The sequence below is a fragment of the Thermobia domestica genome, chromosome 8, assembly GCF_964235325.1.
Source record: "Thermobia domestica chromosome 8, izTheDome1.hap1.1, whole genome shotgun sequence".
Lineage (NCBI taxonomy): Eukaryota > Metazoa > Arthropoda > Insecta > Zygentoma > Lepismatidae > Thermobia > Thermobia domestica.
The window spans coordinates 269097881-269111008 of NC_137461.1; the positions used below are offsets into that span (position 1 = coordinate 269097881).

At 36.8% G+C, this 13128-nt stretch overlaps 1 protein-coding gene across 1 annotated transcript in view; it reads left to right on the forward strand.

The window, feature by feature from the left end:
* The first annotated feature begins 2194 nt into the window (after nucleotides 1-2194).
* Nucleotides 2195-13128, forward strand: part of LOC145693618 (inter-alpha-trypsin inhibitor heavy chain H4-like) — a 148490-nt gene continuing 137556 nt past the window's right edge. Inside the window, exon 1 of the mRNA XM_081769773.1 lies at nucleotides 2195-2943. Coding sequence (XP_081625899.1) covers nucleotides 2314-2943 — 630 coding nt within the window. The 5' untranslated portion in view covers nucleotides 2195-2313. The remainder of the gene's footprint in view (nucleotides 2944-13128) is intronic.

Below are 13128 nucleotides of genomic sequence, written 5' to 3' on the forward strand. Positions count from 1 at the left end.
CGCCGATTCTGGGGGGCGGGCCCCCCAAAGCTCATGTGGGCCCCCTATTGTACTTATGAACATACAATATTTGGCATAATTTGAATGCAATTTGTCTTTAAATCCTCATATATATACCTTATGCATCTGAATGGGCCCCCCAAATTTACAGAGAAATCGGCGCCCTTTTGCATATACAGGTAAGAGAAAAAATCATTCTGAACAAAATTGCCAGGAACAAGTTTTGTGCCTCTTATGATAATAGGGACGTAATAATGGATGATGAAATATATATTGATATGAATGGGTATTAGTTTAGTGGAAACATGTATTTTGAATCTGGTCCCTGAATCCGTAGAATTTAAGTTCAAACCTAAATTTCATAGAAATTGCTCATCTGGATGGCAATAAGCAGAAACGGTCATTCTCGACCATATTTTCATAACCAATCCACGGGTGCAATTAATGAAAATATATATCAAAATGAATGTATTCGACAGAGACTTATCGCATTTATCAAAGAGAACTTTCGGAATGGTGATTATATCTTTTGGCCTGATTTAGCTTCTTCTCACTATGCAGCAGCTGGTGGACCGGGAGGAAGTTCAGTTTTTGCGCAAAGAGGGCAATCCACCAAATATGCCACAAATCCGTCCCATTGAGAAAATCTGGACACATTTGAAAGCAAAAATATTCCAGCCACCATACAAACCAATATATATATATATATCATGTTTGGAAAAACGAGCAAGAAAAATAATACGTCAATTCAGTGCAAACCAGTTGGAACAGCTGTGGCCCCAAAAGTCAGAGCGGCTGTTAATCAGGGCGTTCTTTCTGTCATTAACTGATTTCGTATGATTGTAGAATGTCTATTGTATCATCAGTCCAAAAACTGTGACTTTTCATGTGCAACTAAACAAAATACGGCAATTCAAAACGGCAATTCGGCATGTGCGATACGATAATTCGGCATGTGCCGAAACAAAATACGGCATGTATCTCATTTGAATCCACAGCAGGTTATCAAGTCTTTTCAACTGAGAAGCGATTTCTTGCCTTTGTTTTAATGCTTACCATGTAAGAGAAACCACTTTCGCACAGTTACGATGTAGCAAATGGAATTATTGCTTTTCAAGCAACAGATACCAGACCAGGATATTTTTTTTTCTATTCAGCCAGAATTTGTCCAAGTCATCGTCACAGAAAATAAGTTGCAAGGAGTTGTTACACGATAATTCTATTAAAAATAGTTGGTCAAGAATTATGGCCTTAGATCAGCTATTTTGACGATCTCTTGAATGAAAGGGTTTAATATCCATCTTGAACCAGCACTTTCATCGTAGGAAATATATTACTGTTATTATATCCACTATATACAAGGAATGGATTCTACTATTATAGAAGTAGATGGATATTGTGAGATCTCCGCAATAGGTATATCAAAAATCTCACACAAGCTCATTACAAACCAGAAATTATAAGGAAGTCGCTGGCAAGAGGATGTGATAAAAATGGGGGTCGTGATAAAAATTAGGTTGAGAACCATTGCAATATAGTATTTATAGTTGTAGTTTTTTCTTTCTTTGAAAACGATTGTTATTTAATAAACTAAAATTCACACGTAACACAGATATGTTATAAGTGCGTTTTCCTTTATTCTTCAGTTTTTCCGTAAAAGTCTAACCTTGAAACAATTAAAAAAAATACCAAGAACATAGTAAAGGATGGAAAATCTATAATGCCCTGTGTCCTCAAATTGCGTTCGCTTGTTTTCTGTCAGTTCAATCTTGTTTAAAAGGAAGAGTTTTTACTTTTAGAAAAAAGAAAAAAAAACGAAAAGAAGAAGCAAAATGAACATAGTTCATAAAAGCGTTTCCTTTCAACATGTTGGCCATAATTTAACAACCTCACACACACACACACACATTCTATATATATATATATATATATATATATATATATATATATATATTATATGTCTGTCTTCCTTAGCGTTTTTTTCCCTGTCCTTCTATCAGCATAAACAACACATCCTCAGGTGATTCTTACGTGAGAAGCACACATGTATACTTCCATACATACACACACACACACACGTACATAAATATCTGGTACACACACGCGAGGAGGAATCGAAGACACACAAAGAAGTAGATAGATCGGTTGTTAGCAGTAGTAGCGGCTAAAGAGTGGGGTGGGTAGGAGACGAAGGGGGGGAGGTCAGTTGAGTGGCATTACAAGAAGATTTTCCCGTTGTTCGGACTTGGGAAGAATTTTCACATGCAGCACTACCTGTTCCTTGTCTTTTATTAAAAGTGCCGCTTCCCCAATATGTGGTCGATGGCCAGATATCGTTTCTTCTTAAGCAAATCGCTGATAATTCCATTGTTATTTGTTGTTAGTTTTGTGTGTGGTAGACCGTCATCCTCCCAAGATGACCTTTCATTCGTGATAACAACAATAAGTTCTTCTTCGATTGTTGACGATGCTGAAACCACGGATGAGGTTACGTCGACATCGCGGTCATGGCCCGACCCGTTAATAGCAAGTGATACTAGTGACAGTGTATTTCAAACGTACAACAATGGTGACGATACAACAATCACAGATTCAACACTGACAACATTGTCAACAGATGTGACACTGACGGAACAACCTTGGTCAACCACTAATGAGGAAGAATCAGTGACTGCAAGAATTGATGTGCAAGAAGATGACGCAACAATATCGTCTGTGCCGAACACGGAGCCAACTGATTCGGCAACCGACACGTATTCCGAGACAACTGTGTCCCCCATTGTTGAACCATTATCGGAGACAACAACAATACCATCCACAGTGACTTTAGACACAACATTAACAGATGTGCCGACATTACCAACAGTTCAGCAACCTTCTTTGGATTTGGAAGCTCCACATGATGAGGAGGAAGCAATATCCGAGTCACAGTCGGATTCTCAGGTAAGCCAAAGGATTTGATACTTTTAAATACGGACATATTTGCTTACGTAGAATGGTACACTTTTACAGAAGCAGGCTTGTAGTCAAAGGAGGAGGGGTCCGGGGAGTCCGGACCCCCCCCCCTTTGAGACTAGAAATGAAAAAAAAAACAAGGAAGGATGAAAGAAAATGAAATTTAAAAAAAGAAGGATCAGCGTTAAAAATAAAAACCTACAGGAAGCTTTTGGTTCTCTTTCTTTTGAGGAGATTTATATTACTTGCAATACATGGTGGCGAGGTGAGCGAGATAATCTGGAAAAGTCAGGGAATTTGAAATTTCTAGAAAAGTTACGGAATTCTCAGAATTTCTGCTACTAGTCAAGGAGATTTCAAGCTTCCGAAAGCATAGTGTCATTGTGTAACAGCGTGGACATTTTTTATCATAATTTTTCGTCATCGCATCCTTGCAGTATCAAACATGTTATTTCAAAAGCAATTTTCTACTGCTTCTTTAACCTGTCATTTGGAACAGACAGAGTAGTTGACGGAATAATAAAAACAAAAAATTATGTGGAAAAAAGTTGTTAACACTTGATTCAACAGAGAAAGGAACGCAGATATTGTTTAATATTTTACAAGACATTATTGAGTGTGTACTTTTTATAATAGTTGAGGTCATAATGAAAGGAAAATTGTTATATTTGAATAAAGAGAGGAAGGACGTAAATGTTGTAAAATCTTTTTCAATACGTTTCTTTTTTATTATTTTAATCGAGATTTCTTCATAGTTTGTTATTACAATAATTACCAACATATCCTCATTTTATTGTCCTAACTAACCAATATTTGTTAGATCAAGCTTTGGGGCCTTCAGAATTTCATATCTCGCCCCCCACTCCCACTCCCACCCGTTATGAAAATCTGGCTAAACGAACCAATATATGTTGCAGTAAAATATTTTAGAATAATTTAGCTTCTGGTGTGATGGCCACAGTATTTCATGTAACGGACCTCTCCCCCCCCCTTCAGGAAATCCTGGCTACGTGCCTGACAGAAGGTTGTACGTGTTCCATGATACTCACGTTTTAAGGGAACACCAAAATTTTAAATAGAAATCGTGTGTTGTCTTTATATAAGTCAAATTGGAGATATTCATTCTGTACAACAAACTGGGATATGAGACTAGGGATGGCCACATTTTTTCGAAAAATACGTTTTCGAAAAATGCCTTTTTCGAAAACGAAAAATTTTTCGAAAAAACGAAAAAATTTTCGAAAAACGAAAAACGGAAAATTTTTCGAAAATCAAAAAACAGATTTTTTGAAAAAGGCCATCCCTATATGAGACACAACTACCGGTGGTTCAGTTGGTAGAGCGCTTCCCTACTGTGCGTGGGATCCCTGGTTCGAAACCCGACCAAGTAAGTTTATGGTGGGCAACATCGGTCTATGTTTTTTCTGGGAGAACTACCGTTCCTCCAACATTCTCATTCCACTAATTCTTCTATCATCATTCACTTCCCTTACTCATCAGCCTTAGCCTAACAGGCATAATCGTGGGACGTTAAAGCAAGGGCGCCGATTTCTCTATAAATTGGGGGGGGGGGCATTCAGATGCAGAAGGTATATATATGAGGATTTTAAGACAAATTGCATTCAAATTATGCCAAATATTGTATATTCATAAATACAATAGAGGGCCAACATGAGCTTTGGGGGGCCCGGGCCCCCCTGGCCCCGTAGCTCCCAAGGATTGGCGCCCCTACGTTAAAGTAAAAGAATATGACATATAGCCACTGAGTCAAATTGTACACAGGGCCGGCTCTACGATACATGCAACACGTGAATTGGCAAGGGGCGGCAAATTTCGGGGGGGGGGGTAAAATTTGTCATAAAATAAATATTTCTTGTTGGAAACAGACTTCATGATGATTGTAGTTAGATTTATTAAAGCTGATCTTGTATTTGAATACTACATTCATAAATCATGTTGAGGCTGCATTAGTTTAAAGTCACATGGACAGTGCTAAAGCAAATGGTCAAAAAATCCCAGCATGAATTGCTTGATTCTTGTCAAACACAATAACTCAATTCTCGAAAAGTACCGACCTGTTTCATTTAGTTAGTTATCACAGTTTTGATATGAAAAGTAGTCTTGTCTTTGTCACAAACAACATCCTCATCATTGTAGGTGGAAACAATATTTTTTTTTAACTTTTCAACAGATGTCAAAGGAAAATTAAGAAATAAAGATAAAAGAGCTAGTTGCACTGGAATTGCAAACTGTTATATTGAGATTGAAGCTTGATATTGAATTCTATAAAAAGGTGTATGCTTATATATAGTATTTGTAGTGTTTAGGCTTTTCTGAGTGTGACTGTTCTTTCCCTCTCTTTCGCTCTTCATGATGAAGTAGCATACATAAAATCGTGGCTTTTAAGATTTCTTTTTTCTGGAGAAAGGAGGGCAACAAATGATGCGATTTCATGGGGCGAAAATTGTCTAAGGCGGGCTCTGATTACACAATATCAGTTTTCTTCTCAGAAACTCAATAATTAGAATTTCACTTTTAGGAAAATGTATAGTCCTGTTTAAGAAAATATTGCTTTCGATGCCCTCCCATCGGGGACAGAAAACGGGCCTCGTGCAGCAAAGACAACCGAACGCTAGCCATTAGGCCTCGAGAAAACCTGGAGAGGATTTTTTTTTTTTTTTAACAGAAGTGGATGTCCAGTTGTTGTTTTTCAGAACAAGACTGGATTGGGTTTCAATAGCTAACTAACTAACTCTATGGCCTATGGAATCCGAAGGTTCAATGCCGCATTCATAAAAGCTTTCCATTGACTTCTGTATTTAGCTTGGGGTCCCTGGTTCGATCCCAGCTCGCGCCGTATGGACTTTGTGGTGGACAAACATCGTGCTCATGGGTTTCCTCGGGGTTTTCCCTTTTCCTCCCACTTTCTTCATTCCACCATTTCATTCATCTCTCATCATCACCGTCTCCTTTGGCCTAACCGGCGTAATCGTGGGACGTAAAACTTAAAGATTTTACTTCATTTTTTTCTGCCCTTAGCCAACTCGATCCAGTTTTTATTTTGTTTTAAGTAGCAGAAATGGTATTAAATGAAATAAAAACCACAATAAATTCTGCACAAGATTATGTTCGTTCACAAGACGTCTTTTAAATTCCATTTGCTATTACCCAGTGGTGGATCTATCCCGTGGCCGGTGGTGCCTAACCTCCCAGTGTTTTGAGTGACAAAAATAATTTAAGCTATTATTTATAGATTTTTTAAAGTTTATAGTAAACTCATGATATACTGATCATAATCTGGGTTCTAACTGCCCCCCCTTCCCAGTTTTTACTTTCTAGATTCGCCACTGCTGTGACCTTAACTATAGTACATTTTTTTCTTTCTAATTATATGGTATTACTCAACTGTTTCTAATTCTGTACACGAAACGGTATTTCCAGCATGTTAATTCGGCCAATACTATTCTAGGCTTCAATGGCGCCTTTTCGGTACGGAATATTGTGTTTACTCTTTCTGCAACACGGAGGTATTGAAGAGTAGGACTTACTAGGCTTCAGTCTAGGACAAGAGCTTATATGCGGTGCTCAGACCATCATGTAAAAACATTTCTCACCATACCATTTCTGCCCAGTATTGAATTCAGGCATGTTCAAGGGGAGGAGGGGTGAGTCCCTCTAGAATATCTATACACGTACATTGAATTTTTTTTTCCGGAAATAAAAGTCTTAAGAGCAAAGATTTTAGTTTTTGAAAGAAAATTATCGCCCCCCACTCTCTCCTTTTGTAATTTTCTTTTTGTAAATATAACACGAAGAGAGAAAGGGGAGCTAGGATTGGCATGAAATGTTGATATTAAAAGGTTGGGAGGTGAAGCACTATAGTAAGGAGTTGGTAAACAAAATAAAACAGCCCCGAACAAGGTTCAAATTAGCTTTCATCCTAATTAGCTTTCATCAAATTAGCTGACTCATTCTTTACATATATTGAGTAGGTTTCGAGGTTTGCTGTTTTAGAAGCCTTCTTGCATTGTTGGGAGCAAGGGAAGAAGGCAAAAAGTCGAAAAAGAGGGTCCTTCACATGGAGGTGTAATGTGAGGAATTTCCACGTGGTAAGTTTCTGTGCTTTGTACTTTTAATCAAGGGAGCCGATTTCTCTGTAACTTTGGGGGCCCATTCGGATATGTGTGTGGTTGCAGACAAGGATTTAAGAAGGCATATATGAGGATTTTAAGACAAATTGAGTTCAAATTATGCCAAATATTGTATATTCATAAATATATATATATATATATATATATATATATATATATATATATATATATATATATATATATATATATATATATATATATATATATATATATATATATATATATATATATATATATATATATATGTATATGTATGTATGTATATAACATTACGTATAACAAGGAAAAATAATATAAAAATACTTATTCAGAAAATACATGGGGCCCACATGAGCTTTTGGGGGGGCTCGACCCCCCGGCACCCCATGATCGGCGCCTTTACTTTTTATGCATTCAGGCATTTGCCTGATGGTACTAAGGAAATTCTTTGGAAAAATTTGAGTTTTAAGACCAAATTCAGAAGTATTTTTTAATGTATTCCTTTAAATTTTTATTGCCCCAACCCCTTGTACAAAAGTCTGAATTCAACACAGTTTTTGCCTAAAAGAAAACTGATTACAGAATAACGATAATAATTCCGACAGTACAGAATATGAATAAACGTTATTAAACCTTTGTCCTTGTCACGCCAATACCCTTGAACAGATTTTGACTTTTTTTTTCTAACGTAACATTAGGGTTTAGGGATGGAATTTTTTTAATATACCGTATAATTTCATTTTAGTGTGTCCGATCGAGGAGGTATTTTTTCAGCCCAGCCATCCTGAGTGAGTTTTTTTCTGGGTTTTTCTCATTCATACCACGCAAGTGCCGCAATGGTAACTAACATACAGGTCTCAGGAAGCTTCTTTCCTTCCCCATTTCCCTCCTCTTTCCCCCCTTTCCCGGATAATGTGCTCGCCGAGGGATGTCATCACTCTTAAGGCGAAAAAATGAAATGAAATCCTTGAGTTTTACGTCCCACCGCTATGCCGGTTAGGCTAAAGGAAACGGTGATTATGAGAAATGAATGAAATAGTGGAATGAAGAAAGTGGGAGGAAACGGGAGAACCCCGAGAAAACCCACGCACACGGTGTTTGTCCACCACAAAGTTCACGTGGGGGGAGCAGGGTTTGAACCTGGGACCCCATGCACCAGAGGTGAACGCTCTACCACTGAGCCACCGCGGCCCCAAGCTTTAAGGCGATAGGACCGGTAATGCCCAGAAGTATGTATAAATAAATGAATAAATTTAACTTTAATTGTGCATTTATTACAAAAGATGCTAGCTGTCCACCGAACTCTCATTGAATTCCAGAGAAAATTTTCCGACAATAGTAATTTCAATAGTTGACAATGAAATTCGATATACAGAAATGTTTTATTTTTAGAGATGTTGTTCCCAAACACAATCACATACACACATAATAAGAAATGAATCTTCACTCAAAAACATGAGAAACTTATGGACAAAGATGGCTGCACACAACACATCATTTCCGTGTTATAGCCAGGTGAAGACTGATCAGATTTAGTCTATAAAAGAAGAGTCATAACTCGAGAACGAAATGTGGAATGAGGATTGGGTAAAAGAACTTAATGGTTATTCTACGCTTAGATTTTATAAATTTGCCTGCAGATACGGAATGTGTGTTAATTTTCTGTTCTTAATGTATAATTGTTCATTTTTAGATGTTATACATTTCATTCTGTTTTGTGACACTTTGGTGCGAGCGGTCCTGAGTTAGATTCCCGGTAGGAACACTCGATCGAAAAGATGTAAAAGCATTTTCAGACCAGCCATCTGGAGTGACGTTTTTCTGGGGTTTTCTTCATTAATACCACTCAAATGCTGAGATAGTACCTAACATACAGGTCCCTTTCTTCCTTCCCTCTTCCCTGGGTAGTGTGCTCGCTGAGGGACGTCATCCCTCATAAGGGACGAGTTTAAGGCCGTTGACACCGGTAATGCCGGTATAAATAAATAAAAAATAATCTTTCTATGCTTTGGGGTTAATCCTGTCAGCCGTTGTTCCCTATCCACTGGTGCATTAATGGAATAGAGGCTTAAAATAATCACCAAGTTTTTTTTTCTCGACTTTAATCCGATATTTCTTTTTCTACCTATGACCCTTAATTTTAAAGCTTCTACCAATTTTTGGTGGACTTTAGCTCAGAAACGATCCATTTCTCAGAGGATTCGTTTCCCAGTTTTTTTTAGCGTTGTTTCTGAACACGCTGTATACACAATATAACATGACATTCATTTTTCACGAGTTTAGACAGTTCTATTCCAAAAAGAGGAGGACAGGAAATTTACACATTATTACATACTAGCTGAAAGCACCAGCGGCGCAAATCTGTCTTCAACATTGGGAAGGGGCGGGGGGTAAGACCATTCCCATAATCCTTTTCAAAAAAAAAAAAAAAAAAAAAAAATTAGTGATGTTCAAAATATTTATGAAGTTGAAAAACAATGCTGTGGAGGATCAGGGGAGCAGAGTTGTCTTTAACATTGGGAGATGGGCATATTTGAGGCTTATTTTGGGGGGACATCACTTTCATCTCACTTTCCTTTGTGGCAATCGGACACAAATCATTACATTTCTCCCCTAAAAAGCAAATTTGAAATCGGATGATTAGGGGGGGACAGTCTCTCCAATTCCAAGATTGGAGAGGACATGTCCCCCTCATCCCCCCGGAATTTACGCCAGTGGGAAGCACCCGTCCTGACCGGGTGTTAATTCAGAGTCTGGATAGGACAATATCTTGATTTCATTGCCAGGGCATGTATCCTTTGCTGTTATGTTAGCCCGCAGAACAAGGAAGTAATTCTGGTTGCATGGAGGGTAAGGCGTTCTTCGAAATAACCAGAGAAGAAACGTCCCTAATTTTGATCTCTCTAACTCCTTTCCCGAGCCTAAAATAAAAAATCACTGCTTCATACACAATTAGATCTGATAAAGATCTATCTGTATAGAAAATTTTTCGGCTCCAGGGGGCTCCTTTCCATATGAATTTCTGTCCACAATCACATTATTTTGAATATAAGTATAAGAGTATAGATCAGGAATGCACTCACGGCGGCACATAGGGCTGGACCTTCCCAAAACTACCTAACTGAACATACATTTGTACACATTTTCAATAAAACTGGACTCTCTACCACTGAGTCACCATGCTACCCGAACCTTTACTCGGTTTAATATCCGAAACAAATGCTATCTTTACCGGGTATCGGACTCGGGACCACAAACAGGAAATTATTAACTAGTAGGAATTAACCTTATTAACAGACTGAGATGAGTTTGTATTATAGGTATAAGTAGGTTTTTAGGGTTATATCAAGATATCACTTTTGAGACACATGTCGATTTCACTTTCTCATCTTTTGGCCAAATTCGGATTGTATTATTAATGCCAGATGATGTCGAACGTAAACATGTGAAAGCTATAAAAGATTGCTATTACAATTTATAAAACAGGTCAAATATCCTTATTGGTCCAATAAGGCCCTGGTCTTTCATATCCTTCACTGAGAATGGTTTTGTTCGACAAATTCTTATAGATTCTGTTAACTCTAAAATTATAGTTTTTTTTTCTACCATTGATACTAAGATTTTTGAGAGCACTAGATTATAATCTTTGCAAATAATCACACATATCGTAGATTCAATGTAAATGATACCAGGGAAAGAGGACAGCGAAAGTAATAACGTTATATTTTAGCCACTCGGCTTCATCCTTTTGTGACCAAAATACGATTTTGATTATCATTTCTTGTTTGTATTGAGGACTTGAAAATATGGACTTCCACACTATCCATAGATGATATTGATTTCTTTAAAATTTAAATATATCTTTATCATTATTTCTATTTTGTATTTGAAATTTTAAAGCAAACTTCTCCTGAAATGAAACTTAACTAGCTTAGCCTGCGCTCTCTACACAGCACATCATTCACATATGAGCATTGATCTCCTTGTCATTCCTCACAACATCTGTATATATCCCTTTACAGAGACAAGTGAAGGACATATTTATAAAAATCGGCAAGGAGTATCACAAAGGCGAGATTTTTATGATTATTTGTTTCGATATTTCGCACCATTTGCAAGATTTGGGTCTAATTTCGGTTGGAGTTTCTAATTCATGTATGATCAGTGTTTTCTTTCTTCTTGCATGCAGTATGTTATAAGCAAATACATTACATACACAATTAATTATAATGTCAGTGATATATGGTGTTCATTTAGAAAAACACTTAAAACAAAGATTCATCTTAGACTGAGGAAATAGTTATCTTTCGTTTTTCATTATCATTTGGCCATGAAACAAACGCCTGACACATATACAACCCCTGTATACAAATGTGTGGTATTGGAAGGTATAACTCGTAGGATATGATGCTTTTATTTTTTTTAAAAAAATTCAACACTTCCAATATTCCCTAAAAAATGTAATATTAAAGACTAACGGCCACGTTTTTTGAAATATTCAATTAAGACTGGACAATCTAGACAAAATTTGGAATCGACCAGCGAAAACAGCACGTTTCTAGCACTTCGGTTTTCGAGATTTCATTGCCGAAAGAATTGGAGACGAACGTATAAACGTTTCTTGACCACAAATATATAAACCTAGCATTTTAATATATAGATTGCATAACCTCAGCTATAATACCACGGTTATCTTACTGATAGTGAGTTTCAAATCTACTGATGGGGAAACCGATTCAATTGTGACACGAAATTGTGAACGAGTTTATGCGCAAAAGAAGTATCTTTCTGTATAATTAAACCTATTAGAGGAAGAAACCCTCGATCTCAACCGTTCCGGAGATATAAAGGAATAAGGTTGCTCCGTTATTTTGCGAACTTTTGAATATGTAGCGATAGTAAAAGAAATCCCTCATTCACGAAACTTCAGTAATACGTCGTAATGCGAATATAAAAAAGTTAGACGTGAGGGTTGCAAAACCAAAGAGTCCATAAAAATTGTAGGGGAAGAATATTTTGGAGGGAAAAAACGAAAATAACGGAGTGCCATTGTTTCCTGAAATAGGCGTGTAAGGTGTGTATGTATATTTTTGTTGGTATGCTGAATAGAATAAAAGCATCATCAGGTCAAATAGGATGAAAAATTTAAAAAATGGTGGCGGTCCGAAATTTCCAAACATTTATAATTTCTACAATTATTAACCGATCGGAACGAAAAATGGCTCAAAAGTGCGTTTTACAATATAATAGTCTAGGGTGAAAATCGGAACGATCCATCGAAGAAAAGTTGAAAATGACAACCGTTTAAACTTTCCAAATAATCGTAATTTCCGCAATTATCAACCGATACGAATCAAAGTTGGAATTTTATTCTTCGTGTCAATGACGTTTGTTATTCCTCATAGCCCTTTCTTTTTCCGGCTCCGGGTAAAAGCTACGCCACTGACCTCAACATTCAACATCACTTTCATTCGCTTTAGTGCATCTTTTCTTAAGGTTTAAATGCAATTTTCAAACATATTCACTCGCATCATAGCCGAAAATCCACAAAGTATCAGAGTACTTGCTTTCCCCTTACCCCTCTATATATGCGAAACTGTTGAGATTGAGGGGTTTTTCCGTCTAATGGAATTCATTGTTCACAAAAACACTTAGATTGCGCATAAACTAGTCCACAATTTCGTGTCACATTTGAATCGGTTTCCTTGTGAGTCTAAAATCATCTAAATAAAATTCAAACCACAATTTCGCTGACTTAAACCTCCACAAAAATATTTAGTCATTACAGTATAATAATAAAATAGTTTGTTTCGCATCATCAAAAACTCATAAATATGACAAAAAAACCATAAAGAAACTAGAGAAACAAAGTCACACAACTTTAAGACACCTATACTTAAATAAAAATAAAACATTTTTGTTCTACTTGTCCAGTTCATTAAATTGTTTCCTAATTTAATGAGGGAAGTAAAAGTGAAAGAATTCCGTTTTATTTTATTTTCCTGATTTACAGAATCAATATTTAAAAAAAGCTATTCCTGCA